The sequence below is a fragment of the Ascaphus truei genome, chromosome 23 (genome assembly GCF_040206685.1).
Source record: "Ascaphus truei isolate aAscTru1 chromosome 23, aAscTru1.hap1, whole genome shotgun sequence".
Classification (NCBI taxonomy): Eukaryota; Metazoa; Chordata; class Amphibia; order Anura; family Ascaphidae; genus Ascaphus; species Ascaphus truei.
Genome location: NC_134505.1, coordinates 244856 through 270741, shown reverse-complemented (window position 1 = coordinate 270741; position 25886 = coordinate 244856). Strand labels below are relative to the sequence as shown.

The following is a 25886-nucleotide window of genomic DNA, read 5'->3' as shown; positions in this document are numbered from 1 at the left end:
TGTAGCTTTCTGCAGATTTATACATAGATATGTGTGTTTATACATATATATATATATATATATACAAATATACACGCGGATTTGTGAAGTGAGCATACTTTTTGTGTTTTTTTTTATTAATGTGACATTTTAGGGTAGATATATAAATAACATTTTCTCTTCATACAGCAGATCGAGGATTAGAGTCTTTGGTACAAAAATAAGAGAAAATGGATGACAAAAAAAAATATATATATATATATAGTTATGATTTATCATATAAAACGTTTGACAGTGTACTGGCCTCAGATATTTACAATACAGCGCTGTCGGCAACGATGGCGCCTCAACTTCCATCTTCCAGTGGGCGTCAGGGAAGTGAGACTTCGTCTTCCAGTGGAACCAAGCCACCCAATGTCACTTGACCTTCTCATTGACCGGCATTTGATCCATCGCAGAGGAATGAGAAACTGTAGCTTGTTGAGTTGAGTGTTTTCCTGAAACCTCTGTCCGATGGAAAGGGGCACCACTCCGCCCGCAAAGCCGCCATTGCTTAACCAACCCCATCACTGAAGTTGGGCCATCCCAAACGTGGCAGGCAAATGGTCAACTTGGTGGAAGAGCCATCCCAAACATGGCAGGCAAATTGGTCAACACGGTGGAAGAGCCATCCCAAACATGGCAGCCAAGTCATTTCCTACAACGGCCAAGCCGTGCCCGGTAGTGGCAGACGCGACACCATCACAACGCCACGCAGGTGCAGTAGTGCTTGAGGTTGCACGGTAGGATACCCCTGTTGATCTGGTGGAACTCGACCAGCTGGATGAGGTCCATGAACTTGGTCTGCCCGTCATCCATGGAGAAGTAGGGTCTGCCTTCTTCCTCGCACTGAAATCCGAGGGCCCCCCGCCCCAGAAAACAACATGAGTGACATCATTGGCATTGTTACAAACACAATATACACATGGATATACGCGGGGCAAGCCCAAGCTTTCCAGAGCAAGGGAGGCCTTGGACTCCATTGGCAGAGGCATGGAGGGATGGTTCGGAAATACTAATGGGAGGGGAACGGAGGTCGTGTACAGGGAAAGTAACCCTGAAGCCATAAGGTAGAGATAAGAAGGGGCAAAGGGGTGACCGTTCAGGGGTTCCCCACTCCTGTCCTCAAGACCCTCCCAACAGTTGAGCCCCCCTGGGATACATCATACGTTCTTATCACACAAGTCGGTGTTTAATCCAGGAGACCTATCCACACTTTCCCCGCGGGGGGGGGGGGGTTATTTAGCGTTACGGCGTGGCACCGGGGAGGCCTGACGCATACCGGGAGGATGAGGTAGTGCTTGATCTTCTGCAGGTGGCACAGGGACAAGACGAAGCCTTTCGGGTTTCTCGTGCTCTCGCGCAGCAGGAAGACTCTGCGGGAAGAGGGACGGGGGGGGGGGGGGGTGGGACAGCGTCCAGGTTAGAGAACGGGAGACCCAAACTTACCCCTATTCCCCCAAGGGCAACCTACACCAAGGGAGTCTCACCTCCCGTCCTCAAGATACCTCACCCCCCCCCACCAACAGGTCAAGTTGTAAGGATATCCCAGCTTTGACTGCGCCACCTGTGCTGAAGCAGGGATCTCCTTCAAACCTTACCTGCTGGAGGGGGAGGGGTCTTAAGCTGGCACTATTCCCCTTAGTCTGCCCCCCCAGCTCCCGCCCCGTTCTCATACCAAACAGGACCCCTCCCGTAGCTCCGAAGCGTGCCGATCCGCTTGTGTGTTTTACGCACGAAGTGTGTATTCTCGTTGTGTTGTAATATGACGTCCGTTTGTGTTGTTGCTGTGACGCGCTGTATAAATAAGGAAATACCCATATACTGGCAAAGTTAGGGTAGCATTTGTCGGCCACGGCCCCACGTACCCGTCCACCATGCCTTGCTGCACAATAAGGCGCTGGGTCTCGTCCCGTGACAGCCGCCCGTGATACCACGCCTGTGTCCTGTGAATACCTGAGGACAGAGATGGGGGAAAGAGTGGAACCGTCCCTGCTCAGACACTACAGGTACAGACTGTTACAGGTGAGGGTAACCCTGCTCAGACACTACAGGTACAGACTGTTACAGGTGAGGGTAACCCTGCTCAGACACACAGGTACAGTTACAGGTGAGGGTAACCCTGCTGAGACACACAGGTACAGTTACAGGTGAGGGTAACCCTGCTGAGACACACAGGTACAGTTACAGGTGAGGGTAACCCTGCTCAGACACACAGGTACAGACTGTTACAGGTGAGGGTAACCCTGCTCAGACACTACAGGTACAGACTGTTACAGGTGAGGGTAACCCTGCTCAGACACACAGGTACAGACTGTTACAGGTGAGGGTAACCCTGCTCAGACACTACAGGTACAGACTGTTACAGGTGAGGGTAACCCTGCTCAGACACACAGGTACAGACTGTTACAGGTGAGGGTAACCCTGCTCAGACACACAGGTACAGACTGTTACAGGTGAGGGTAACCCTGCTCAGACACACAGGTACAGGCTGTTACAGGTGAGGGTAACCCTGCTCAGACACACAGGTACAGGCTGTTACAGGTGAGGGTAACCCTGCTCAGACACAGGTACAGTTACAGGTGAGGGTAACCCTGCTCAGACACACAGGTACAGACTGTTACAGGTGAGGGTAACCCTGCTCAGATACACAGGTACAGACTGTTACAGGTGAGGGTAACCCTGCTCAGACATTACAGGTACAGACTGTTACAGGTGAGGGTAACCCTGCTCAGACACACAGGTACAGGCTGTTACAGGTGAGGGTAACCCTGCTCAGACACACAGGTACAGACAGTTACAGGTGAGGGTAACCCTGCTCAGACACACAGGTACAGACTGTAACAGGTGAGGGTAACCCTGCTCAGACACACAGGTACAGACTGTTACAGGTGAGGGTAACCCTGCTCAGACATTACAGGTACAGACTGTTACAGGTGAGGGTAACCCTGCTCAGACACACAGGTACAGACTGTTACAGGTGAGGGTAACCCTGCTGAGACATTACAGGTACAGACTGTTACAGGTGAGGGTAACCCTGCTCAGACACACAGGTACAGACAGTTACAGGTGAGGGTAACCCTGCTCAGACATTACAGGTACAGACTGTTACAGGTGAGGGTAACCCTGCTCAGACACACAGGTACAGGCTGTTACAGGTGAGGGTAACCCTGCTCAGACACACAGGTACAGACAGTTACAGGTGAGGGTAACCCTGCTCAGACACACAGGTACAGACTGTAACAGGTGAGGGTAACCCTGCTCAGACACACAGGTACAGACTGTTACAGGTGAGGGTAACCCTGCTCAGACATTACAGGTACAGACTGTTACAGGTGAGGGTAACCCTGCTCAGACACACAGGTACAGACAGTTACAGGTGAGGGTAACCCTGCTCAGACATTACAGGTACAGACTGTTACAGGTGAGGGTCCCTGCTCAGACACACAGGTACAGACTGTTACAGGTGAGGGTAACCCTGCTCAGACACACAGGTACAGACTGTTACAGGTGAGGGTAACCCTGCTCAGACACACAGGTACAGACTGTTACAGGTGAGGGTAACCCTGCTCAGACACACAGGTACAGACAGTTACAGGTGAGGGTAACCCTGCTCAGACACACAGGTACAGACAGTTACAGGTGAGGGTAACCCTGCTCAGACACACAGGTACAGACAGTTACAGGTGAGGGTAACCCTGCTCAGACATTACAGGTACAGACTGTTACAGGTGAGGGTAACCCTGCTCAGACACACAGGTACAGACTGTTACAGGTGAGGGTAACCCTGCTCAGACACACAGGTACAGACAGTTACAGGTGAGGGTAACCCTGCTCAGACACACAGGTACAGACTGTTACAGGTGAGGGTAACCCTGCTCAGACACACAGGTACAGACTGTAACAGGTGAGGGTAACCCTGCTCAGACACACAGGTACAGACTGTAACAGGTGAGGGTAACCCTGCTCAGACACACAGGTACAGACTGTTACAGGTGAGGGTAACCCTGCTCAGACACACAGGTACAGACTGTTACAGGTGAGGGTAACCCTGCTCAGACATACAGGTACAGACTGTTACAGGTGAGGGTAACCCTGCTCAGACACACAGGTACAGACTGTAACAGGTGAGGGTAACCCTGCTCAGACACACAGGTACAGACTGTTACAGGTGAGGGTAACCCTGCTCAGACACACAGGTACAGACTGTTACAGGTGAGGGTAACCCTGCTGAGACATTACAGATACAGACTGTTACAGGTGAGGGTAACCCTGCTCAGACACACAGGTACAGACAGTTACAGGTGAGGGTAACCCTGCTCAGACACAGGTACAGACTGTTACAGGTGAGGGTAACCCTGCTCAGACATTACAGGTACAGTTACAGGTGAGGGTAACCCTGCTCAGACACACAGGTACAGACTGTTACAGGTGAGGGTCCCTGCTCAGACATTACAGGTACAGACTGTTACAGGTGAGGGTAACCCTGCTGAGACATTACAGGTACAGACTGTTACAGGTGAGGGTAACCCTGCTCAGACATTACAGATACAGACTGTTACAGGTGAGGGTAACCCTGCTCAGACACACAGGTACAGACTGTTACAGGTGAGGGTAACCCTGCTCAGACACACAGGTACAGACTGTAACAGGTGAGGGTAACCCTGCTCAGACACACAGGTACAGTTACAGGTGAGGGTACCCCTGCTCAGACACACAGGTACAGTTACAGGTGAGGGTAACCCTGCTCAGACACACAGGTACAGTTACAGGTGAGGGTACCCCTGCTCAGACATTACAGGTACAGACTGTTACAGGTGAGGGTAACCCTGCTCAGACATTACAGGTACAGACTGTAACAGGTGAGGGTAACCCTGCTCAGACACACAGGTACAGACTGTTACAGGTGAGGGTAACCCTGCTCAGACACACAGGTACAGACTGTAACAGGTGAGGGTAACCCTGCTCAGACACACAGGTACAGTTACAGGTGAGGGTAACCCTGCTCAGACACACAGGTACAGACTGTTACAGGTGAGGGTAACCCTGCTCAGACACACAGGTACAGGCTGTTACAGGTGAGGGTAACCCTGCTCAGATACACAGGTACAGACTGTTACAGGTGAGGGTAACCCTGCTCAGACACACAGGTACAGTTACAGGTGAGGGTACCCCTGCTCAGACATTACAGGTACAGACTGTTACAGGTGAGGGTAACCCTGCTCAGACATTACAGGTACAGACTGTTACAGGTGAGGGTAACCCTGCTGAGACACACAGGTACAGTTACAGGTGAGGGTAACCCTGCTCAGACATTACAGGTACAGACTGTTACAGGTGAGGGTAACCCTGCTCAGACATTACAGGTACAGACTGTTACAGGTGAGGGTAACCCTGCTCAGACACACAGGTACAGTTACAGGTGAGGGTAACCCTGCTCAGACACACAGGTACAGACAGTTACAGGTGAGGGTAACCCTGATCAGACATTACAGGTACAGACTGTTACAGGTGAGGGTAACCCTGCTCAGACATTACAGGTACAGACTGTTACAGGTGAGGGTAACCCTGCTCAGACACACAGGTACAGTTACAGGTGAGGGTAACCCTGCTCAGACACACAGGTACAGACTGTTACAGGTGAGGGTAACCCTGCTGAGACACACAGGTACAGTTACAGGTGAGGGTAACCCTGCTCAGACACACAGGTACAGACTGTTACAGGTGAGGGTAACCCTGCTCAGACACACAGGGAGACCTTACCTGCACTGCTCAGGGTGGTGTGGCAAGGGGTCGGCAAGCTGTAACGATGACTTGTCTTCTTCTGAAGGAACACGACACACGAGGACATCAGTCGACATTCAACACAATAACCAATGCAATACACGTTATGAAGTCCGCCTGGATACAGACGCACAAAAAGTCTCTTAAAAGAATAAAAATAACAGGTCTGCTGTATCGGTCCCTTATTTGATATGGAAACAGAGAAAAAAAAATATCTAGTTTCATCCATGTGAACGGACCACCATTAGCAGTGAACAAGCCTTCTAACGCCAAACGGTTCTTCCTGGAGGAACGGCACCTCCTGAAGAAGAGCCTGGAGGAACGGAAGCTCCTGGAGAAGAGCCTGGAGGAACGGAACCTCCTGGAGAAGAGCCTGGAGGAACGGAACCTCCTGAAGAAGAGCCTGGAGGAACGGAAGCTCCTGGAGAAGAGCCTGGAGGAACGGAAGCTCCTGGAGAAGAGCCTGGAGGAACGGAAGCTCCTGGAGAAGAGCCTGGAGGAACGGAAGCTCCTGAAGAAGAGCCTGGAGGAACGGAAGCTCCTGGAGAAGAGCCTGGAGCAACGGAAGCTCCTGAAGAAGAGCCTGGAGCAACGGAAGCTCCTGAAGAAGAGCCTGGAGCAACGGAAGCTCCTGGAGAAGAGCCTGGAGGAACGGAAGCTCCTGAAGAAGAGCCTTGGGAAGTGTGAAAGCTGCTATACAGTAACCTAAACCGGGGGTGCACGACTCCAGTACTTAAGCCCTCCCCCCCCCAACAAATCAGGTTTTCAGGATATCCCTGCTTCAGCACAGGTGGCTCAATCGGCCCCTGCATCAGCACAGGTGCCTCAATGAGTCCCTGCTTTTCAGAGAGACTGATTCAGCCACCTGCTGAAGCTGGGATATCCTGAAAACATGACCTGTAGGGAGTCGGGGGGGAGGGGGCTTGGGGACTGGAGTTGAGCACCCCTGATCTAAGTCCAAGGACAGCCTCAAGGCCCCCTCGCGAGCTGCGCCAGTGGAAGCGCCCGGCTGCAAAACCCGCAGTTTGGGTTTAATCAAAAGCCGTCCCCGCGTCCTATTCCCTCATCGTGATTTTTTTCGCCCCGAAGTCAAATCAAGAGTTGGACGCGCCGTCAGCCTTTTACTCACCCTCCAGGACTGAGCCTCTTCTAGGGCAACAGACATGGCTTCCAGAGGGTTTTCTATCACTCGCCCCGTGCACCCCGAAAAATCCATGGGGACCAGCGTACTGTCGGAGGCACTGCGCTGTAAGCAGAAGAACCTTGGGTCACAAGAAACCAACTACCAGAGAGGGGGGAGAGTATGTGGGGTTACTGTAGGTCTTTAACGTTGAGAGAACCATTATGTCTTCACTGCTGTGAAATGCGTCGGGTTTCCGGAAACTCGAGCTTCTTCTCTGCAGGTCCTGGTCAGTGCAGGGCCCTGTCATTAGGGTGACCATATTTGTCCCGGCACAAAACCGTGACAAATGTCGCACATGAGCCACGGGTGCTCGACCGACTGCGCAAGCAGCGAGCTCAAAGAGCGCGCTTGCCGGCTGCTCGCGCGTTCGGCAACTTGCCGATCGTGCATGCGCAGTCGGCAAGCGCTCTTCACGCATGCGCAGTTGGCGCTCGCCGTGGAGGTACAAAACTGGGACAGCAACCCGAGAAAGTCGAGGCAGAGCCCTGTAAAACCGGGACTGTCCCGGCAAAACCGGGACATCTGGTCACCCTACCTGTAATGGGCTCTGCAGTTCCTTCCCAGGGATGTGTTTTCGGGGGGGGTGGGGGGGGAGGTTGCAGGAAGGCGTTGCATGGGTTAAAGGCTGGGCAGATCTCGTGTGGTCTCCGAGGATGTGTGTACCTGTTTTGTGGGTCCCATCCACGTCTGCGTGCTGCGTCTGGACAGCTGGTAATTCTTATAGAGCTGAGCCCCGTACTGGGGGGGGGGGGGAGGGAGAGAGAGAGACGCGGTGAGTCTCTAACAGAAAACGAGGCATTGCGGGCTCAAACTGCTCATTAAATGCAATTCAGCCGCCCTGTGTGGGACAAGTGGCGCTATACAGTAGCTTTTATGCAGAATATGTGCACACGGCGACCAGGTGTCCAGTATAAAACCGGACTGTCCTGTATTTTGCTCTGTCCAGTAAATAAAGAGAGGTAATACTGGACATGTATCTGTATACCGGTATTACCTCTCTGGGCGTGTATGTGTATACCGGTATTACCTCTCTGGGCGTGTATGTGTATACCGGTATTACCTCTCTGGGCGTGTATGTGTATACCGGCATTACCTCTCTGGGCGTGTATGTGTATACTGGTATTACCTCTCTGGGCGTGTATGTGTATACCGGTATTACCTCTCTGGGCGTGTATGTATATACCGGTATTACCTCTCTGGGCGTGTATGTGTATACCGGTATTACCTCTCTGGGCGTGTATGTGTATACCGGTATTACCTCTCTGGGCGTGTATGTGTATACCGGTATTACCTCTCTGGGCGTGTATGTGTATACCGGTATTACCTCTCTGGGCGTGTATGTGTATACCGGTATTACCTCTCTGGGCGTGTATGTGTATACCGGTATTACCTCTCTGGGCGTGTATGTGTATACCGGTATTACCTCTCTGGGCGTGTATGTGTATATCGGTATTACCTCTCTGGGCGTGTATGTGTATACCGGTATTACCTCTCTGGGGGTGTATGTGTATACCGGTATTACCTCTCTGTGCGTGTATGTGTATACCGGTATTACCTCTCTGGGCGTGTATGTGTATACCGGTATTACCTCTCTGGGAGTGTATGTGTATACCGGTATTACCTCTCTGGGAGTGTATGTGTATACCGGTATTACCTCTCTGGGCGTGTATGTGTATACCGGTATTACCTCTCTGGGCGTGTATGTGTATACCGGTATTACCTCTCTGGTGGTGTATGTGTATACCGGTATTACCTCTCTGGGCGTGTATGTGTATACCGGTATTACCTCTCTGGGCGTGTATGTGTATACCGGTATTATCTCTCTGGGTGTGTATGTATATACCGGTACTGCCTCTCTGGGTGTGTATGTGTATACCGGTATTACCTCTCTGGGAGTGTATGTGTATACCGGTATTATCTCTCTGGGCGTGTATGTGTATACCGGTATTACCTCTCTGGGCGTGTATGTGTATACCGGTATTACCTCTCTGGGAGTGTATGTGTATACCGGTATTACCGCTCTGGGCGTGTATGTGTATATCGGTATTACCTCTCTGGGCGTGTATGTGTATACCGGTATTACCTCTCTGGGGGTGTATGTGTATACCGGTATTACCTCTCTGGGCGTGTATGTGTATACCGGTATTACCTCTCTGGGCGTGTATGTGTATACCGGTATTACCTCTCTGGGCGTGTATGTGTATACCGGTATTACCTCTCTGGGCGTGTATGTGTATACCGGTATTACCTCTCTGGGCGTGTATGCGTATACCGGTATTACCTCTCTGGGAGTGTATGTGTATACCGGTATTACCTCTCTGGGTGTGTATGTGTATACCGGTATTACCGCTCTGGGCGTGTATGTGTATACCGGTATTACCTCTCTGGGCGTGTATGTGTATACCGGTATTACCTCTCTGGGCGTGTATGTGTATACCGGTATTACCTCTCTGGGTGTGTATGTGTATACCGGTATTACCTCTCTGGGCGTGTATGTGTATACCGGTATTACCTCTCTGGGTGTGTATGTGTATACCGGTATTACCTCTCTGGGCGTGTATGTGTATACCGGTATTACCTCTCTGGGCGTGTATGTGTATACCGGTATTACCTCTCTGGGCGTGTATGTGTATACCGGTATTACCTCTCTGGGCGTGTATGTGTATACCGGTATTACCTCTCTGGGCGTGTATGTGTATACCGGTATTTCCTCTCTGGGCGTGTATGTGTATAGCGGTATTACCTCTCTGGGCGTGTATGTGTATACCGGTATTACCTCTCTGGGCGTGTATGTGTATGCCGGTATTACCTCTCTGGGCGTATATGTGTATACCGGTATTACCTCTCTGGGGGCGTGTATGTGTATACCGGTATTACCTCTCTGAGCGTGTATGTGTATACCGGTATTATCTCTCTGGGCGTGTACGTGTATACCGGTATTACATCTCTGGGCGTGTATGTGTATACCGGTATTACCTCTCTGGGCGTGTACGTGTATACCGGTATTACCTCTCTGGGCGTGTACGTGTATACCGGTATTATCTCTCTGGGCGTGTACGTGTATACCGGTATTACCTCTCTGGGCGTGTATGTGTATACCGGTATTACCTCTCTGGGTGTGTATATGTATACCGGTATTACCTCTCTGGGCGTGTATGTGTATACCGGTGTTACCTCTCTGGGCGTGTACGTGTATACCAGTATTACCTCTCTGGGCGTGTACGTGTATACCGGTATTACCTCTCTGGGCGTGTACGTGTATACCGGTATTACCTCTCTGGGCGTGTACGTGTATACCGGTATTACCTCTCTGGGCGTGTACGTGTATACCGGTATTACCTCTCTGGGCGTGTACGTGTATACCGGTATTACCTCTCTGGGCGTGTACGTGTATACCGGTATTACCTCTCTGGGCGTGTACGTGTATACCGGTATTACCTCTCTGGGCGTGTATGTGTATACCGGTATTACCTCTCTGGGCGTGTACGTGTATACCGGTATTACCTCTCTGGGCGTGTATGTGTATACCGGTATTACCTCTCTGGGCGTGTATGTGTATACCGGTATTACCTCTCTGGGCGTGTATGTGTATACCGGTATTACCTCTCTGGGCGTGTATGTGTATACAGGTATTACCTCTCTGGATATGTATGTGTATACCGGTATTACCTCTCTCGGCGTGTATGTGTATGCCGGTATTACCTCTCTGGGCGTGTATGTGTATACCGGTATTACCTCTCTGGGCGTGTATGTGTATACCGGTATTACCTCTCTGGGCGTGCATGTGTATACCGGTATTACCTCTCTGGGCGTGTACGTGTATACCGGTATTACCTCTCTGGGCGTGCATGTGTATACCGGTATTACCTCTCTGGGCGTGTATGTGTATACCGGTATTACCTCTCTGGGCGTGTATGTGTATACCAGTATTACCTCTCTGGGTGTGTATGTGTATACCGGTATTACCTCTCTGGGGGTGTCTGTGTATACCGGTATTACCTCTCTGGGCGTGTCTGTGTATACCGGTATTACCTCTCTGGGCGTGTATGTGTATACCGGTATTACCTATCTGGGCGTGTCTGTGTATACCGGTATTACCTCTCTGGGTGTGTATGTGTATACCGGTATTACCTCTCTGGGCGTGTATGTGTATACCGGTATTACCTCTCTGGGCGTGTATGTGTATACCGGTATTACCTCTCTGGGCGTGTCTGTGTATACCGGTATTACCCCTCTGGAAATAATGACCTGACCAGCTTGGAAGGGCCAAGGGATTTTCCAGAGCAAGGAGGGAGCAGGGATGGTTCTAGGGTCCTGGGCATCTTCCTCCATCCTGATTGGCTGCTACTGGTTAATGTGGCCAATCAGGAGGAGGTGTCAGGAGCCTGAGGGTGGGGCCAAGGAGAAGGGGAAACAGCATGGAGCAGAGAGGAGTGTGTGTGTCTCGAGCGTGTCGCTCGGTTCACCATGGTGTCCAGCATTTTTGGAGAAGCCCCCTGGCCACCCCTTACGTGCATTGCATGCCAGTTGCCAAGTTTTTTGCTGCGTCGAAACTGCGCGAAACGCGCGTGCACGTTTTAGGGGCGCGAGAGAGAGATAACTTTGCCGGCAAACTCACCTTAAAGAGACGGATGGCGGTGAGCCAACAGGTGCGGGTCTGTTCACTGTCACTGCACAACACTTTTAACCCCTTGCTACTGCCCCGCGTCTTGTGAGGCTGCGAGGAGAGGAGGGAGGAGACGAGGGAAGGTGAGAGAGAGAGAGTGAGAGAAAGGGGGCAAAAGGTGAGAAAGAGAACCAGAAAGAGCGAGAGAGACAGACACGGGGCAGGTTCATCAAGTGCCGGTATCGGGTTACCGCGTGGGGACCGGCGTCGGGTTACCGCGTGGGAACTGGCGTCGGGTTACCGCGTGGGAACTGGCGTCGGGTTACCGCGTGGGAACTGGCGTCGGGTTACCGCGTGGGAACTGGCATCGGGTTACCGCGTGGGAACTGGCGTCGGGTTACCGCGGTGGGAACCGGCGTCGGGTTACCGCGTGGGAACTGGCGTCGGGTTACCGCGTGGGAACTGGCGTCGGGTTACCGCGTGGGAACTGGCGTCGGGTTACCGCGTGGGGACCGGCGTCGGGTTACCGCGTGGGACCTGGCGTCGGGTTACCGCGTGGGAACTGGCGTCGGGTTACCGCGTGGGAACTGGCGTCGGGTTCCGCGTGGGAACTGGTGTCGGGTTACCGCGTGGGAACTGGCGTCGGGTTACCGCGTGGGAACCGGCGTCGGGTTACCGCGTGGGGACCGGCGTCGGGTTACCGCGTGGGAACTGGCGTCGGGTTACCGCGTGGGAACTGGCGCCGGGTTACCGCGTGGGAACTGGCGTCGGGTTACCGCGTGGGAACTGGCGTCGGGTTACCGCGTGGGAACTGGCGCCGGGTTACCGCGTGGGAACTGGCGTCGGGTTACCGCGTGAGAACTGGCGTCGGGTTACCGCGGTGGAACTGGCGCTGGGTTACCGCGTGGGAACTGGCGCTGGGTTACCGCGTGGGAAGTGGCGTCGGGTTACCGCGTGAGAACTGGCGTCGGGTTACCGCGTGAGAACTGGTGTCGGGTTACCGCGTGGGAACTGGCGTCGGGTTACCGCTTGGGAACTGGCGCCGGGTTACCGCGTGGGAACTGGCGTCGGGTTACCGCGTGGGACCTGGCGTCGGGTTACCGCGTGGGAACTGGCGTCGGGTTACCGCGTGGGAACTGGCGTCGGGTTACCGCGTGGCAACTGGCGTCGGGTTACCGCGTGGGAACTGGCGTCGGGTTACCGCGTGGGAACTGGCGTCGGGTTACCGCGTGGGAACTGGCGAGGGGTTACCGCGTGGGAACTGGCGTCGGGTTACCGCGTGGGAACTGGCGTCGGGTTACCGCGGTGGAACTGGCGTCGGGTTACCGCGTGGGAACTGGCGTCGGGTTACCGCGTGGGAACTGGCGTCGGGTTACCGCGTGAGAACTGGCGTCGGGTTACCGCGTGGGAACTGGCGCCGGGTTACCGCGTGGGAACTGGCGTCGGGTTACCGCGCGGGAACTGGCGTCGGGTTACCGCGTGGGAACTGGCGTCGGGTTACCGCGTGGGAACTGGCGACGGGTTACCGCGTGGGGACCGGCGTCGGGTTACCGCGTGGGAACTGGCGTCGGGTTACCGCGTGGGAACTGGTGTCGGGTTACCGTGGCGTCGGGTTACCGCGTGGGAACTGGCGTCGGGTTACCGCGTGGGAACTGGCGTCGGGTTACCGCGTGGGAACCGGCGTCGGGTTACCGCGTGGGGACCGGCGTCGGGTTACCGCGTGGGAACTGGCGTCGGGTTACCGCGTGGGAACTGGCGTCGGGTTACCGCGTGGGAACTGGTGCTGGGTTACCGCGTGAGAACTGGCGTCGGGTTACCGCGTGGGAACTGGCGTCGGGTTACCGCGTGGGAACTGGCGTCGGGTTACCGCGTGAGAACTGGCGTCGGGTTACCGCGTGAGAACTGGCGTCGGGTTACCGCGTGGGAAGTGGCGCTGGGTTACCGCGTGAGAACTGGCGTCGGGTTACCGCGTGAGAACTGGCGTCGGGTTATCGTGTGGGAACTGGCGTCGGGTTACCGCGTGGGAACTGGCGTCGGGTTACCGCGTGGGAACTGGCGCCGGGTTACCGCGTGGGAACTGGCGCCGGGTTACCGCGTGGGAACTGGCGTCGGCTTACCGCGTGGGAACTGGCGACGGGTTACCGCGTGGGAACTGGCGACGGGTTACCGCGTGGGGACCGGCGTCGGGTTACCGCGTGGGAACTGGCGTCGGGTTACCGCGTGGGAACTGGCGTCGGGTTACCGCGTGGGAACTGGCGTCGGGTTACCGCGTGGGAACTGGCGTCGGGTTACCGCGTGGGAACTGGCGTCGGGTTACCGCGTGGGAACTGGCGTCGGGTTACCGCGTGGGAACTGGTGTCGGGTTACCGCGTGGGAACTGGGGTCGGGTTACCGCGTGGGAACTGGCGACGGGTTACCGCGTGGGAACTGGTGTCGGGTTACCGCGTGGGAACTGGCGACGGGTTACCGCGTGGGAACTGGCGCCGGGTTACCGCGTGGGAACTGGCGTCGGGTTACCGCGTGGGAACTGGTGTCGGGTTACCGCGTGGGAACTGGCGACGGGTTACCGCGTGGGAACTGGCGACGGGTTACCGCGTGGGGACCGGCGTCGGGTTACCGCGTGGGAACTGGCGTCGGGTTACCGCGTGGGAACTGGCGTCGGGTTACCGCGTGGGAACTGGCGTCGGGTTACCGCGTGGGAACTGGCGACGGGTTACCGCGTGGGGACCGGCGTCGGGTTACCGCGTGGGAACTGGCGTCGGGTTACCGCGTGGGAACTGGTGTCGGGTTACCGTGGCGTCGGGTTACCGCGTGGGAACTGGCGTCGGGTTACCGCGTGGGAACCGGCGTCGGGTTACCGCGTGGGAACTGGCGTCGGGTTACCGCGTGGGAACTGGCGTCGGGTTACCGCGTGGGAACTGGCGTCGGGTTACCGCGTGGGAACTGGTGCTGGGTTACCGCGTGAGAACTGGCGTCGGGTTACCGCGTGGGAACTGGCGTCGGGTTACCGCGTGGGAACTGGCGTCGGGTTACCGCGTGAGAACTGGCGTCGGGTTACCGCGTGAGAACTGGCGTCGGGTTACCGCGTGGGAAGTGGCGCTGGGTTACCGCGTGAGAACTGGCGTCGGGTTACCGCGTGAGAACTGGCGTCGGGTTATCGCGTGGGAACTGGCGTCGGGTTACCGCGTGGGAACTGGCGTCGGGTTACCGCGTGGGAACTGGCGCCGGGTTACCGCGTGGGAACTGGCGCCGGGTTACCGCGTGGGAACTGGCGTCGGCTTACCGCGTGGGAACTGGCGACGGGTTACCGCGTGGGAACTGGCGACGGGTTACCGCGTGGGGACCGGCGTCGGGTTACCGCGTGGGAACCGGCGTCGGGTTACCGCGTGGGAACCGGCGTCGGGTTACCGCGTGGGAACTGGCGTCGGGTTACCGCGTGGGAACTGGCGTCGGGTTACCGCGTGGGAACTGGCGTCGGGTTACCGCGTGGGAACTGGCGACGGGTTACCGCGTGGGAACTGGCGACGGGTTACCGCGTGGGGACCGGCGTCGGGTTACCGCGTGGGAACTGGCGTCGGGTTACCGCGTGGGAACTGGCGTCGGGTTACCGCGTGGGAACTGGCGTCGGGTTACCGCGTGGGAACTGGCGACGGGTTACCGCGTGGGGACCGGCGTCGGGTTACCGCGTGGGAACTGGCGTCGGGTTACCGCGTGGGAACTGGTGTCGGGTTACCGTGGCGTCGGGTTACCGCGTGGGAACTGGCGTCGGGTTACCGCGTGGGAACCGGCGTCGGGTTACCGCGTGGGAACCGGCGTCGGGTTACCGCGTGGGAACCGGCGTCGGGTTACCGCGTGGGGACCGGCGTCGGGTTACCGCGTGGGAACTGGCGTCGGGTTACCGCGTGGGAACTGGCGTCGGGTTACCGCGTGGGAACTGGCGTCGGGTTACCGCGTGGGAACTGGTGCTGGGTTACCGCGTGAGAACTGGCGTCGGGTTACCGCGTGGGAACTGGCGTCGGGTTACCGCGTGGGAACTGGCGTCGGGTTACCGCGTGGGAACTGGCGTCGGGTTACCGCGTGGGAACTGGCGTCGGGTTACCGCGTGGGAACTGGTGCTGGGTTACCGCGTGAGAACTGGCGTCGGGTTACCGCGTGGGAACTGGCGTCGGGTTACCGCGTGGGAACTGGCGTCGGGTTACCGCGTGAGAACTGGCGTCGGGTTACCGCGTGAGAACTGGCGTCGGGTTACCGCGTGGGAAGTGGCGCTGGGTTACCGCGTGAGAACTGGCGTCGGGTTACCGCGTGAGAACTGGCGTCGGGTTATCGTGTGGGAACTGGCGTCGGGTTACCGCGTGGGAACTGGCGTCGGGTTACCGCGTGGGAACTGGCGCCGGGTTACCGCGTGGGAACTGGCGCCGGGTTACCGCGTGGGAACTGGCGTCGGCTTACCGCGTGGGAACTGGCGACGGGTTACCGCGTGGGAACTGGCGACGGGTTACCGCGTGGGGACCGGCGTCGGGTTACCGCGTGGGAACTGGCGTCGGGTTACCGCGTGGGAACTGGCGTCGGGTTACCGCGTGGGAACTGGCGTCGGGTTACCGCGTGGGAACTGGCGTCGGGTTACCGCGTGGGAACTGGCGTCGGGTTACCGCGTGGGAACTGGTGTCGGGTTACCGCGTGGGAACTGGCGACGGGTTACCGCGTGGGAACTGGCGACGGGTTACCGCGTGGGGACCGGCGTCGGGTTACCGCGTGGGAACTGGCGTCGGGTTACCGCGTGGGAACTGGCGTCGGGTTACCGCGTGGGAACTGGCGTCGGGTTACCGCGTGGGAACTGGCGACGGGTTACCGCGTGGGGACCGGTGTCGGGTTACCGCGTGGGAACTGGCGTCGGGTTACCGCGTGGGAACTGGTGTCGGGTTACCGTGGCGTCGGGTTACCGCGTGGGAACTGGCGTCGGGTTACCGCGTGGGAACCGGCGTCGGGTTACCGCGTGGGAACCGGCGTCGGGTTACCGCGTGGGGACCGGCGTCGGGTTACCGCGTGGGAACTGGCGTCGGGTTACCGCGTGGGAACTGGCGTCGGGTTACCGCGTGGGAACTGGCGTCGGGTTACCGCGTGGGAACTGGTGCTGGGTTACCGCGTGAGAACTGGCGTCGGGTTACCGCGTGGGAACTGGCGTCGGGTTACCGCGTGGGAACTGGCGTCGGGTTACCGCGTGAGAACTGGCGTCGGGTTACCGCGTGAGAACTGGCGTCGGGTTACCGCGTGGGAAGTGGCGCTGGGTTACCGCGTGAGAACTGGCGTCGGGTTACCGCGTGGGAACTGGCGTCGGGTTACCGCGTGGGAACTGGCGTCGGGTTCCGCGTGAGAACTGGCGTCGGGTTACCGCGTGGGAACTGGCGTCGGGTTACCGCGTGAGAACTGGCGTCGGGTTACCGCGCGGGAACTGGCGTCGGGTTACCGCGTGGGAACTGGCGTCGGGTTACCGCGGTGGAACTGGCGTCGGGTTACCGCGGTGGAACTGGCGTCGGGTTACCGCGTGAGAACTGGCGTCGGGTTACCGCGTGGGAACTGGCGTCGGGTTACCGCGCGGGAACTGGCGCTGGGTTACCGCGTGGGAAGTGGCGCCGGGTTACCGCGTGGGAACTGGCGCCGGGTTACCGCGTGGGAACTGGCGCCGGGTTACCGCGTGGGAACTGGCGTCGGGTTACCGCGTGGGAACTGGCGTCGGGTTACCGCGTGAGAACTGGCGTCGGGTTATCGTGTGGGAACTGGCGTCGGGTTACCGCGTGGGAACTGGCGTCGGGTTACCGCGTGGGAACTGGCGTCGGGTTCCGCGTGAGAACTGGCGTCGGGTTACCGCGTGGGAACTGGCGTCGGGTTACCGCGTGAGAACTGGCGTCGGGTTACCGCGTGAGAACTGGCGTCGGGTTACCGCGTGGGAAGTGGCGCTGGGTTACCGCGTGAGAACTGGCGTCGGGTTACCGCGTGAGAACTGGCGTCGGGTTATCGTGTGGGAACTGGCGTCGGGTTACCGCGTGGGAACTGGCGTCGGGTTACCGCGTGGGAACTGGCGCCGGGTTACCGCGTGGGAACTGGCGCCGGGTTACCGCGTGGGAACTGGCGTCGGCTTACCGCGTGGGAACTGGCGACGGGTTACCGCGTGGGAACCGGCGACGGGTTACCGCGTGGGAACCGGCGACGGGTTACCGCGTGGGGACCGGCGTCGGGTTACCGCGTGGGAACTGGCGTCGGGTTACCGCGTGGGAACTGGCGTCGGGTTACCGCGTGGGAACTGGCGTCGGGTTACCGCGTGGGAACTGGCGTCGGGTTACCGCGTGGGAACTGGCGTCGGGTTACCGCGTGGGAACTGGCGTCGGGTTACCGCGTGGGAACTGGTGTCGGGTTACCGCGTGGGAACTGGCGACGGGTTACCGCGTGGGAACCGGCGTCGGGTTACCGCGTGGGAACTGGCGTCGGGTTACCGCGTGGGAACTGGCGTCGGGTTACCGCGTGGGAACTGGCGTCGGGTTACCGCGTGGGAACTGGCGACGGGTTACCGCGTGGGGACCGGTGTCGGGTTACCGCGTGGGAACTGGCGTCGGGTTACCGCGTGGGAACTGGTGTCGGGTTACCGTGGCGTCGGGTTACCGCGTGGGAACTGGCGTCGGGTTACCGCGTGGGAACCGGCGTCGGGTTACCGCGTGGGAACCGGCGTCGGGTTACCGCGTGGGAACCGGCGTCGGGTTACCGCGTGGGGACCGGCGTCGGGTTACCGCGTGGGAACTGGCGTCGGGTTACCGCGTGGGAACTGGCGTCGGGTTACCGCGTGGGAACTGGCGTCGGGTTACCGCGTGGGAACTGGTGCTGGGTTACCGCGTGAGAACTGGCGTCGGGTTACCGCGTGGGAACTGGCGTCGGGTTACCGCGTGGGAACTGGCGTCGGGTTACCGCGTGAGAACTGGCGTCGGGTTACCGCGTGAGAACTGGCGTCGGGTTACCGCGTGGGAAGTGGCGCTGGGTTACCGCGTGAGAACTGGCGTCGGGTTACCGCGTGGGAACTGGCGTCGGGTTACCGCGTGGGAACTGGCGTCGGGTTCCGCGTGAGAACTGGCGTCGGGTTACCGCGTGGGAACTGGCGTCGGGTTACCGCGTGAGAACTGGCGTCGGGTTACCGCGCGGGAACTGGCGTCGGGTTACCGCGTGGGAACTGGCGTCGGGTTACCGCGGTGGAACTGGCGTCGGGTTACCGCGGTGGAACTGGCGTCGGGTTACCGCGTGAGAACTGGCGTCGGGTTACCGCGTGGGAACTGGCGTCGGGTTACCGCGCGGGAACTGGCGTCGGGTTACCGCGTGGGAACTGGCGTCGGGTTACCGCGTGAGAACTGGCGTCGGGTTACCGCGTGAGAACTGGCGTCGGGTTACCGCGTGGGAAGTGGCGCTGGGTTACCGCGTGAGAACTGGCGTCGGGTTACCGCGTGAGAACTGGCGTCGGGTTATCGTGTGGGAACTGGCGTCGGGTTACCGCGTGGGAACTGGCGTCGGGTTACCGCGTGGGAACTGGCGCCGGGTTACCGCGTGGGAACTGGCGCCGGGTTACCGCGTGGGAACTGGCGTCGGCTTACCGCGTGGGAACTGGCGACGGGTTACCGCGTGGGAACCGGCGACGGGTTACCGCGTGGGAACCGGCGACGGGTTACCGCGTGGGGACCGGCGTCGGGTTACCGCGTGGGAACTGGCGTCGGGTTACCGCGTGGGAACTGGCGTCGGGTTACCGCGTGGGAACTGGCGTCGGGTTACCGCGTGGGAACTGGCGTCGGGTTACCGCGTGGGAACTGGCGTCGGGTTACCGCGTGGGAACTGGCGTCGGGTTACCGCGTGGGAACTGGTGTCGGGTTACCGCGTGGGAACTGGCGACGGGTTACCGCGTGGGAACCGGCGTCGGGTTACCGCGTGGGAACTGGCGTCGGGTTACCGCGTGGGAACTGGCGTCGGGTTACCGCGTGGGAACTGGCGTCGGGTTACCGCGTGGGAACTGGCGACGGGTTACCGCGTGGGGACCGGTGTCGGGTTACCGCGTGGGAACTGGCGTCGGGTTACCGCGTGGGAACTGGTGTCGGGTTACCGTGGCGTCGGGTTACCGCGTGGGAACTGGCGTCGGGTTACCGCGTGGGAACCGGCGTCGGGTTACCGCGTGGGAACCGGCGTCGGGTTACCGCGTGGGAACCGGCGTCGGGTTACCGCGTGGGGACCGGCGTCGGGTTACCGCGTGGGAACTGGCGTCGGGTTACCGCGTGGGAACTGGCGTCGGGTTACCGCGTGGGAACTGGCGTCGGGTTACCGCGTGGGAACTGGTGCTGGGTTACCGCGTGAGAACTGGCGTCGGGTTACCGCGTGGGAACTGGCGTCGGGTTACCGCGTGGGAACTGGCGTCGGGTTACCGCGTGGGAACTGGCGTCGGGTTACCGCGTGAGAACTGGCGTCGGGTTACCGCGTGGGAAGTGGCGCTGGGTTACCGCGTGAGAACTGGCGTCGGGTTACCGCGTGGGAACTGGCGTCGGGTTACCGCGTGGGAACTGGCGTCGGGTTCCGCGTGAGAACTGGCGTCGGGTTACCGCGTGGGAACTGGCGTCGGGTTACCGCGTGAGAACTGGCGTCGGGTTACCGCGCGGGAACTGGCGTCGGGTTACCGCGTGGGAACTGGCGTCGGGTTACCGCGGTGGAACTGGCGTCGGGTTACCGCGGTGGAACTGGCGTCGGGTTACCGCGTGAGAACTGGCGTCGGGTTACCGCGTGGGAACTGGCGTCGGGTTACCGCGCGGGAACTGGCGCTGGGTTACCGCGTGGGAAGTGGCGCCGGGTTACCGCGTGGGAACTGGCGCCGGGTTACCGCGTGGGAACTGGCGCCGGGTTACCGCGTGGGAACTGGCGTCGGGTTACCGCGTGGGAACTGGCGTCGGGTTACCGCTTGGGAACTGGCGTCGGGTTACCGCGCGGGAACTGGCGCTGGGTTACCGCGTGGGAAGTGGCGCCGGGTTACCGCGTGGGAACTGGCGCCGGGTTACCGCGTGGGAAGTGGCGCTGGGTTACCGCGTGGGAACTGGCGCCGGGTTACCGCGTGGGAACTGGCGCCGGGTTACCGCGTGGGAACTGGCGCCGGGTTACCGCGTGGGAACTGGCGTCGGGTTACCGCGTGGGAACTGGCGTCGGGTTACCGCGGTGGAACTGGCGTCGGGTTACCGCGTGGGAACTGGCGTCGGGTTACCGCGTGGGAAATGGCGTCGGGTTACCGCGTGGGAACTGGCGTCGGGTTACCGCGTGAGAACTGGCGTCGGGTTACGCGTGGGAACTGGTGTCGGGTTACCGCGTGGGAACGCGTCGGGTTACCGCGGTGGAACTGGCGTCGGGTTACCGCGTGGGAACCGGCGTCGGGTTACCGCGTGGGGACCGGCGTCGGGTTTACCGCGTGGGAACTGGCGTCGGGTTACCGCGTGGGAACTGGCGTCGGGTTACTGCGTGGGAACTGGCGTCGGGTTACCGCGTGGGAACTGGCGTCGGGTTACCGCGTGGGAACTGGCGTCGGGTTACCGCGTGGGAACTGGTGTCGGGTTACCGCGTGGGAACTGGCGACGGGTTACCGCGTGGGAACCGGCGTCGGGTTACCGCGTGGGAACTGGCGTCGGGTTACCGCGTGGGAACTGGCGTCGGGTTACCGCGTGGGAACTGGCGTCGGGTTACCGCGTGGGAACTGGCGACGGGTTACCGCGTGGGGACCGGTGTCGGGTTACCGCGTGGGAACTGGCGTCGGGTTACCGCGTGGGAACTGGTGTCGGGTTACCGTGGCGTCGGGTTACCGCGTGGGAACTGGCGTCGGGTTACCGCGTGGGAACCGGCGTCGGGTTACCGCGTGGGAACCGGCGTCGGGTTACCGCGTGGGAACCGGCGTCGGGTTACCGCGTGGGGACCGGCGTCGGGTTACCGCGTGGGAACTGGCGTCGGGTTACCGCGTGGGAACTGGCGTCGGGTTACCGCGTGGGAACTGGCGTCGGGTTACCGCGTGGGAACTGGTGCTGGGTTACCGCGTGAGAACTGGCGTCGGGTTACCGCGTGGGAACTGGCGTCGGGTTACCGCGTGGGAACTGGCGTCGGGTTACCGCGTGAGAACTGGCGTCGGGTTACCGCGTGAGAACTGGCGTCGGGTTACCGCGTGGGAAGTGGCGCTGGGTTACCGCGTGAGAACTGGCGTCGGGTTACCGCGTGGGAACTGGCGTCGGGTTACCGCGTGGGAACTGGCGTCGGGTTCCGCGTGAGAACTGGCGTCGGGTTACCGCGTGGGAACTGGCGTCGGGTTACCGCGTGAGAACTGGCGTCGGGTTACCGCGCGGGAACTGGCGTCGGGTTACCGCGTGGGAACTGGCGTCGGGTTACCGCGGTGGAACTGGCGTCGGGTTACCGCGGTGGAACTGGCGTCGGGTTACCGCGTGAGAACTGGCGTCGGGTTACCGCGTGGGAACTGGCGTCGGGTTACCGCGCGGGAACTGGCGCTGGGTTACCGCGTGGGAAGTGGCGCCGGGTTACCGCGTGGGAACTGGCGCCGGGTTACCGCGTGGGAACTGGCGCCGGGTTACCGCGTGGGAACTGGCGTCGGGTTACCGCGTGGGAACTGGCGTCGGGTTACCGCTTGGGAACTGGCGTCGGGTTACCGCGCGGGAACTGGCGCTGGGTTACCGCGTGGGAAGTGGCGCCGGGTTACCGCGTGGGAACTGGCGCCGGGTTACCGCGTGGGAAGTGGCGCTGGGTTACCGCGTGGGAACTGGCGCCGGGTTACCGCGTGGGAACTGGCGCCGGGTTACCGCGTGGGAACTGGCGCCGGGTTACCGCGTGGGAACTGGCGTCGGGTTACCGCGTGGGAACTGGCGTCGGGTTACCGCGGTGGAACTGGCGTCGGGTTACCGCGTGGGAACTGGCGTCGGGTTACCGCGTGGGAAATGGCGTCGGGTTACCGCGTGGGAACTGGCGTCGGGTTACCGCGTGAGAACTGGCGTCGGGTTACGCGTGGGAACTGGTGTCGGGTTACCGCGTGGGAACGCGTCGGGTTACCGCGGTGGAACTGGCGTCGGGTTACCGCGTGGGAACCGGCGTCGGGTTACCGCGTGGGGACCGGCGTCGGGTTTACCGCGTGGGAACTGGCGTCGGGTTACCGCGTGGGAACTGGCGTCGGGTTACCGCGTGGGAACTGGCGTCGGGTTACCGCGTGGGAACTGGCGTCGGGTTACCGCGTGGGAACTGGCGTCGGGTTACCGCGTGGGAACTGGTGCTGGGTTACCGCGTGAGAACTGGCGTCGGGTTACCGCGTGGGAACTGGCGTCGGGTTACCGCGTGGGAACTGGCGTCGGGTTACCGCGTGAGAACTGGCGTCGGGTTACCGCGTGAGAACTGGCGTCGGGTTACCGCGTGGGAAGTGGCGCTGGGTTACCGCGTGAGAACTGGCGTCGGGTTACCGCGTGAGAACTGGCGTCGGGTTATCGTGTGGGAACTGGCGTCGGGTTACCGCGTGGGAACTGGCGTCGGGTTACCGCGTGGGAACTGGCGTCGGGTTCCGCGTGAGAACTGGCGTCGGGTTACCGCGTGGGAACTGGCGTCGGGTTACCGCGCGGGAACTGGCGTCGGGTTACCGCGTGGGAACTGGCGTCGGGTTACCGCGGTGGAACTGGCGTCGGGTTACCGCGGTGGAACTGGCGTCGGGTTACCGCGTGAGAACTGGCGTCGGGTTACCGCGTGGGAACTGGCGTCGGGTTACCGCGCGGGAACTGGCGCCGGGTTACCGCGTGGGAAGTGGCGCCGGGTTACCGCGTGGGAACTGGCGCCGGGTTACCGCGTGGGAACTGGCGCCGGGTTACCGCGTGGGAACTGGCGCCGGGTTACCGCGTGAGAACTGGCGTCGGGTTACCGCGTGAGAACTGGCGTCGGGTTACCGCGTGGGAAGTGGCGCTGGGTTACCGCGTGAGAACTGGCGTCGGGTTACCGCGTGAGAACTGGCGTCGGGTTATCGTGTGGGAACTGGCGTCGGGTTACCGCGTGGGAACTGGCGTCGGGTTACCGCGTGGGAACTGGCGTCGGGTTCCGCGTGAGAACTGGCGTCGGGTTACCGCGTGGGAACTGGCGTCGGGTTACCGCGCGGGAACTGGCGTCGGGTTACCGCGTGGGAACTGGCGTCGGGTTACCGCGGTGGAACTGGCGTCGGGTTACCGCGGTGGAACTGGCGTCGGGTTACCGCGTGAGAACTGGCGTCGGGTTACCGCGTGGGAACTGGCGTCGGGTTACCGCGCGGGAACTGGCGCCGGGTTACCGCGTGGGAAGTGGCGCCGGGTTACCGCGTGGGAACTGGCGCCGGGTTACCGCGTGGGAACTGGCGCCGGGTTACCGCGTGGGAACTGGCGCCGGGTTACCGCGTGGGAACTGGCGTCGGGTTACCGCGTGGGAACTGGCGTCGGGTTACCGCTTGGGAACTGGCGTCGGGTTACCGCGCGGGAACTGGCGCTGGGTTACCGCGTGGGAAGTGGCGCCGGGTTACCGCGTGGGAACTGGCGCCGGGTTACCGCGTGGGAACTGGCGTCGGGTTACCGCGTGGGAAATGGCGTCGGGTTACCGCGTGGGAACTGGCGTCGGGTTACCGCGTGAGAACTGGCGTCGGGTTACCGTGTGGGAACTGGTGTCGGGTTACCGCGTGGGAAGTGGCGCCGGGTTACCGCGTGGGAACTGGCGCCGGGTTACCGCGTGGGAACTGGCGTCGGGTTACCGCGTGGGAACTGGCGCCGGGTTACCGCGTGGGAACTGGCGCCGGGTTACCGCGTGGGAACTGGCGTCGGCTTACCGCGTGGGAACTGGCGACGGGTTACCGCGTGGGAACCGGCGACGGGTTACCGCGTGGGGACCGGCGTCGGGTTACCGCGTGGGAACTGGCGTCGGGTTACCGCGTGGGAACTGGCGTCGGGTTACCGCGTGGGAACTGGCGTCGGGTTACCGCGTGGGAACTGGCGTCGGGTTACCGCGTGGGAGCTGGTGTCGGGTTACCGCGTGGGAACTGGCGTCGGGTTACCGCGTGGGAACTGGCGTCGGGTTACCGCGCGGGAACTGGCGCCGGGTTACCGCGTGGGAAGTGGCGCCGGGTTACCGCGTGGGAACTGGCGCCGGGTTACCGCGTGGGAACTGGCGCCGGGTTACCGCGTGGGAACTGGCGCCGGGTTACCGCGTGGGAACTGGCGCCGGGTTACCGCGTGGGAACTGGCGCCGGGTTACCGCGTGGGAACTGGCGTCGGCTTACCGCGTGGGAACTGGCGACGGGTTACCGCGTGGGAACTGGCGACGGGTTACCGCGTGGGGACCGGCGTCGGGTTACCGCGTGGGAACTGGCGTCGGGTTACCGCGTGGGAACTGGCGTCGGGTTACCGCGTGGGAACTGGCGTCGGGTTACCGCGTGGGAACTGGCGTCGGGTTACCGCGTGGGAGCTGGTGTCGGGTTACCGCGTGGGAACTGGCGTCGGGTTACCGCGCGGGAACTGGCGCCGGGTTACCGCGTGGGAAGTGGCGCCGGGTTACCGCGTGGGAACTGGCGCCGGGTTACCGCGTGGGAACTGGCGCCGGGTTACCGCGTGGGAACTGGCGCCGGGTTACCGCGTGGGAACTGGCGCCGGGTTACCGCGTGGGAACTGGCGTCGGGTTACCGCGTGGGAACTGGCGTCGGGTTACCGCTTGGGAACTGGCGTCGGGTTACCGCGCGGGAACTGGCGCTGGGTTACCGCGTGGGAAGTGGCGCCGGGTTACCGCGTGGGAACTGGCGCCGGGTTACCGCGTGGGAACTGGCGTCGGGTTACCGCGTGGGAAATGGCGTCGGGTTACCGCGTGGGAACTGGCGTCGGGTTACCGCGTGAGAACTGGCGTCGGGTTACCGTGTGGGAACTGGTGTCGGGTTACCGCGTGGGAACTGGCGCCGGGTTACCGCGTGGGAACTGGCGCCGGGTTACCGCGTGGGAACTGGCGTCGGGTTACCGCGTGGGAACTGGCGCCGGGTTACCGCGTGGGAACTGGCGCCGGGTTACCGCGTGGGAACTGGCGTCGGCTTACCGCGTGGGAACTGGCGACGGGTTACCGCGTGGGAACCGGCGACGGGTTACCGCGTGGGGACCGGCGTCGGGTTACCGCGTGGGAACTGGCGTCGGGTTACCGCGTGGGAACTGGCGTCGGGTTACCGCGTGGGAACTGGCGTCGGGTTACCGCGTGGGAACTGGCGTC

At 60.6% G+C, this 25886-nt stretch overlaps 1 protein-coding gene across 2 annotated transcripts in view; it reads right to left on the bottom strand.

The window, feature by feature from the left end:
• Nucleotides 1-233: 233 nt before the first annotated feature.
• GRB7 (growth factor receptor bound protein 7) overlaps nt 234-25886 on the bottom strand; it is a 36780-nt gene continuing 11127 nt past the window's right edge. Inside the window, exons 8-14 of one of the 2 annotated variants that reach the window (XM_075580141.1) lie at nt 11604-11702; nt 7649-7723; nt 6932-7048; nt 5782-5842; nt 1887-1974; nt 1301-1394; nt 234-867 (exon numbers count right to left, since the gene is read on the bottom strand). In XM_075580141.1, the coding sequence (XP_075436256.1) occupies nt 721-867; nt 1301-1394; nt 1887-1974; nt 5782-5842; nt 6932-7048; nt 7649-7723; nt 11604-11702 (681 nt within the window). In that variant the 3' untranslated portion in view covers nt 234-720. The remainder of the gene's footprint in view (nt 868-1300; nt 1395-1886; nt 1975-5781; nt 5843-6931; nt 7049-7648; nt 7724-11603; nt 11703-25886) is intronic. The other variant, XM_075580142.1, reaches the window with a different exon arrangement.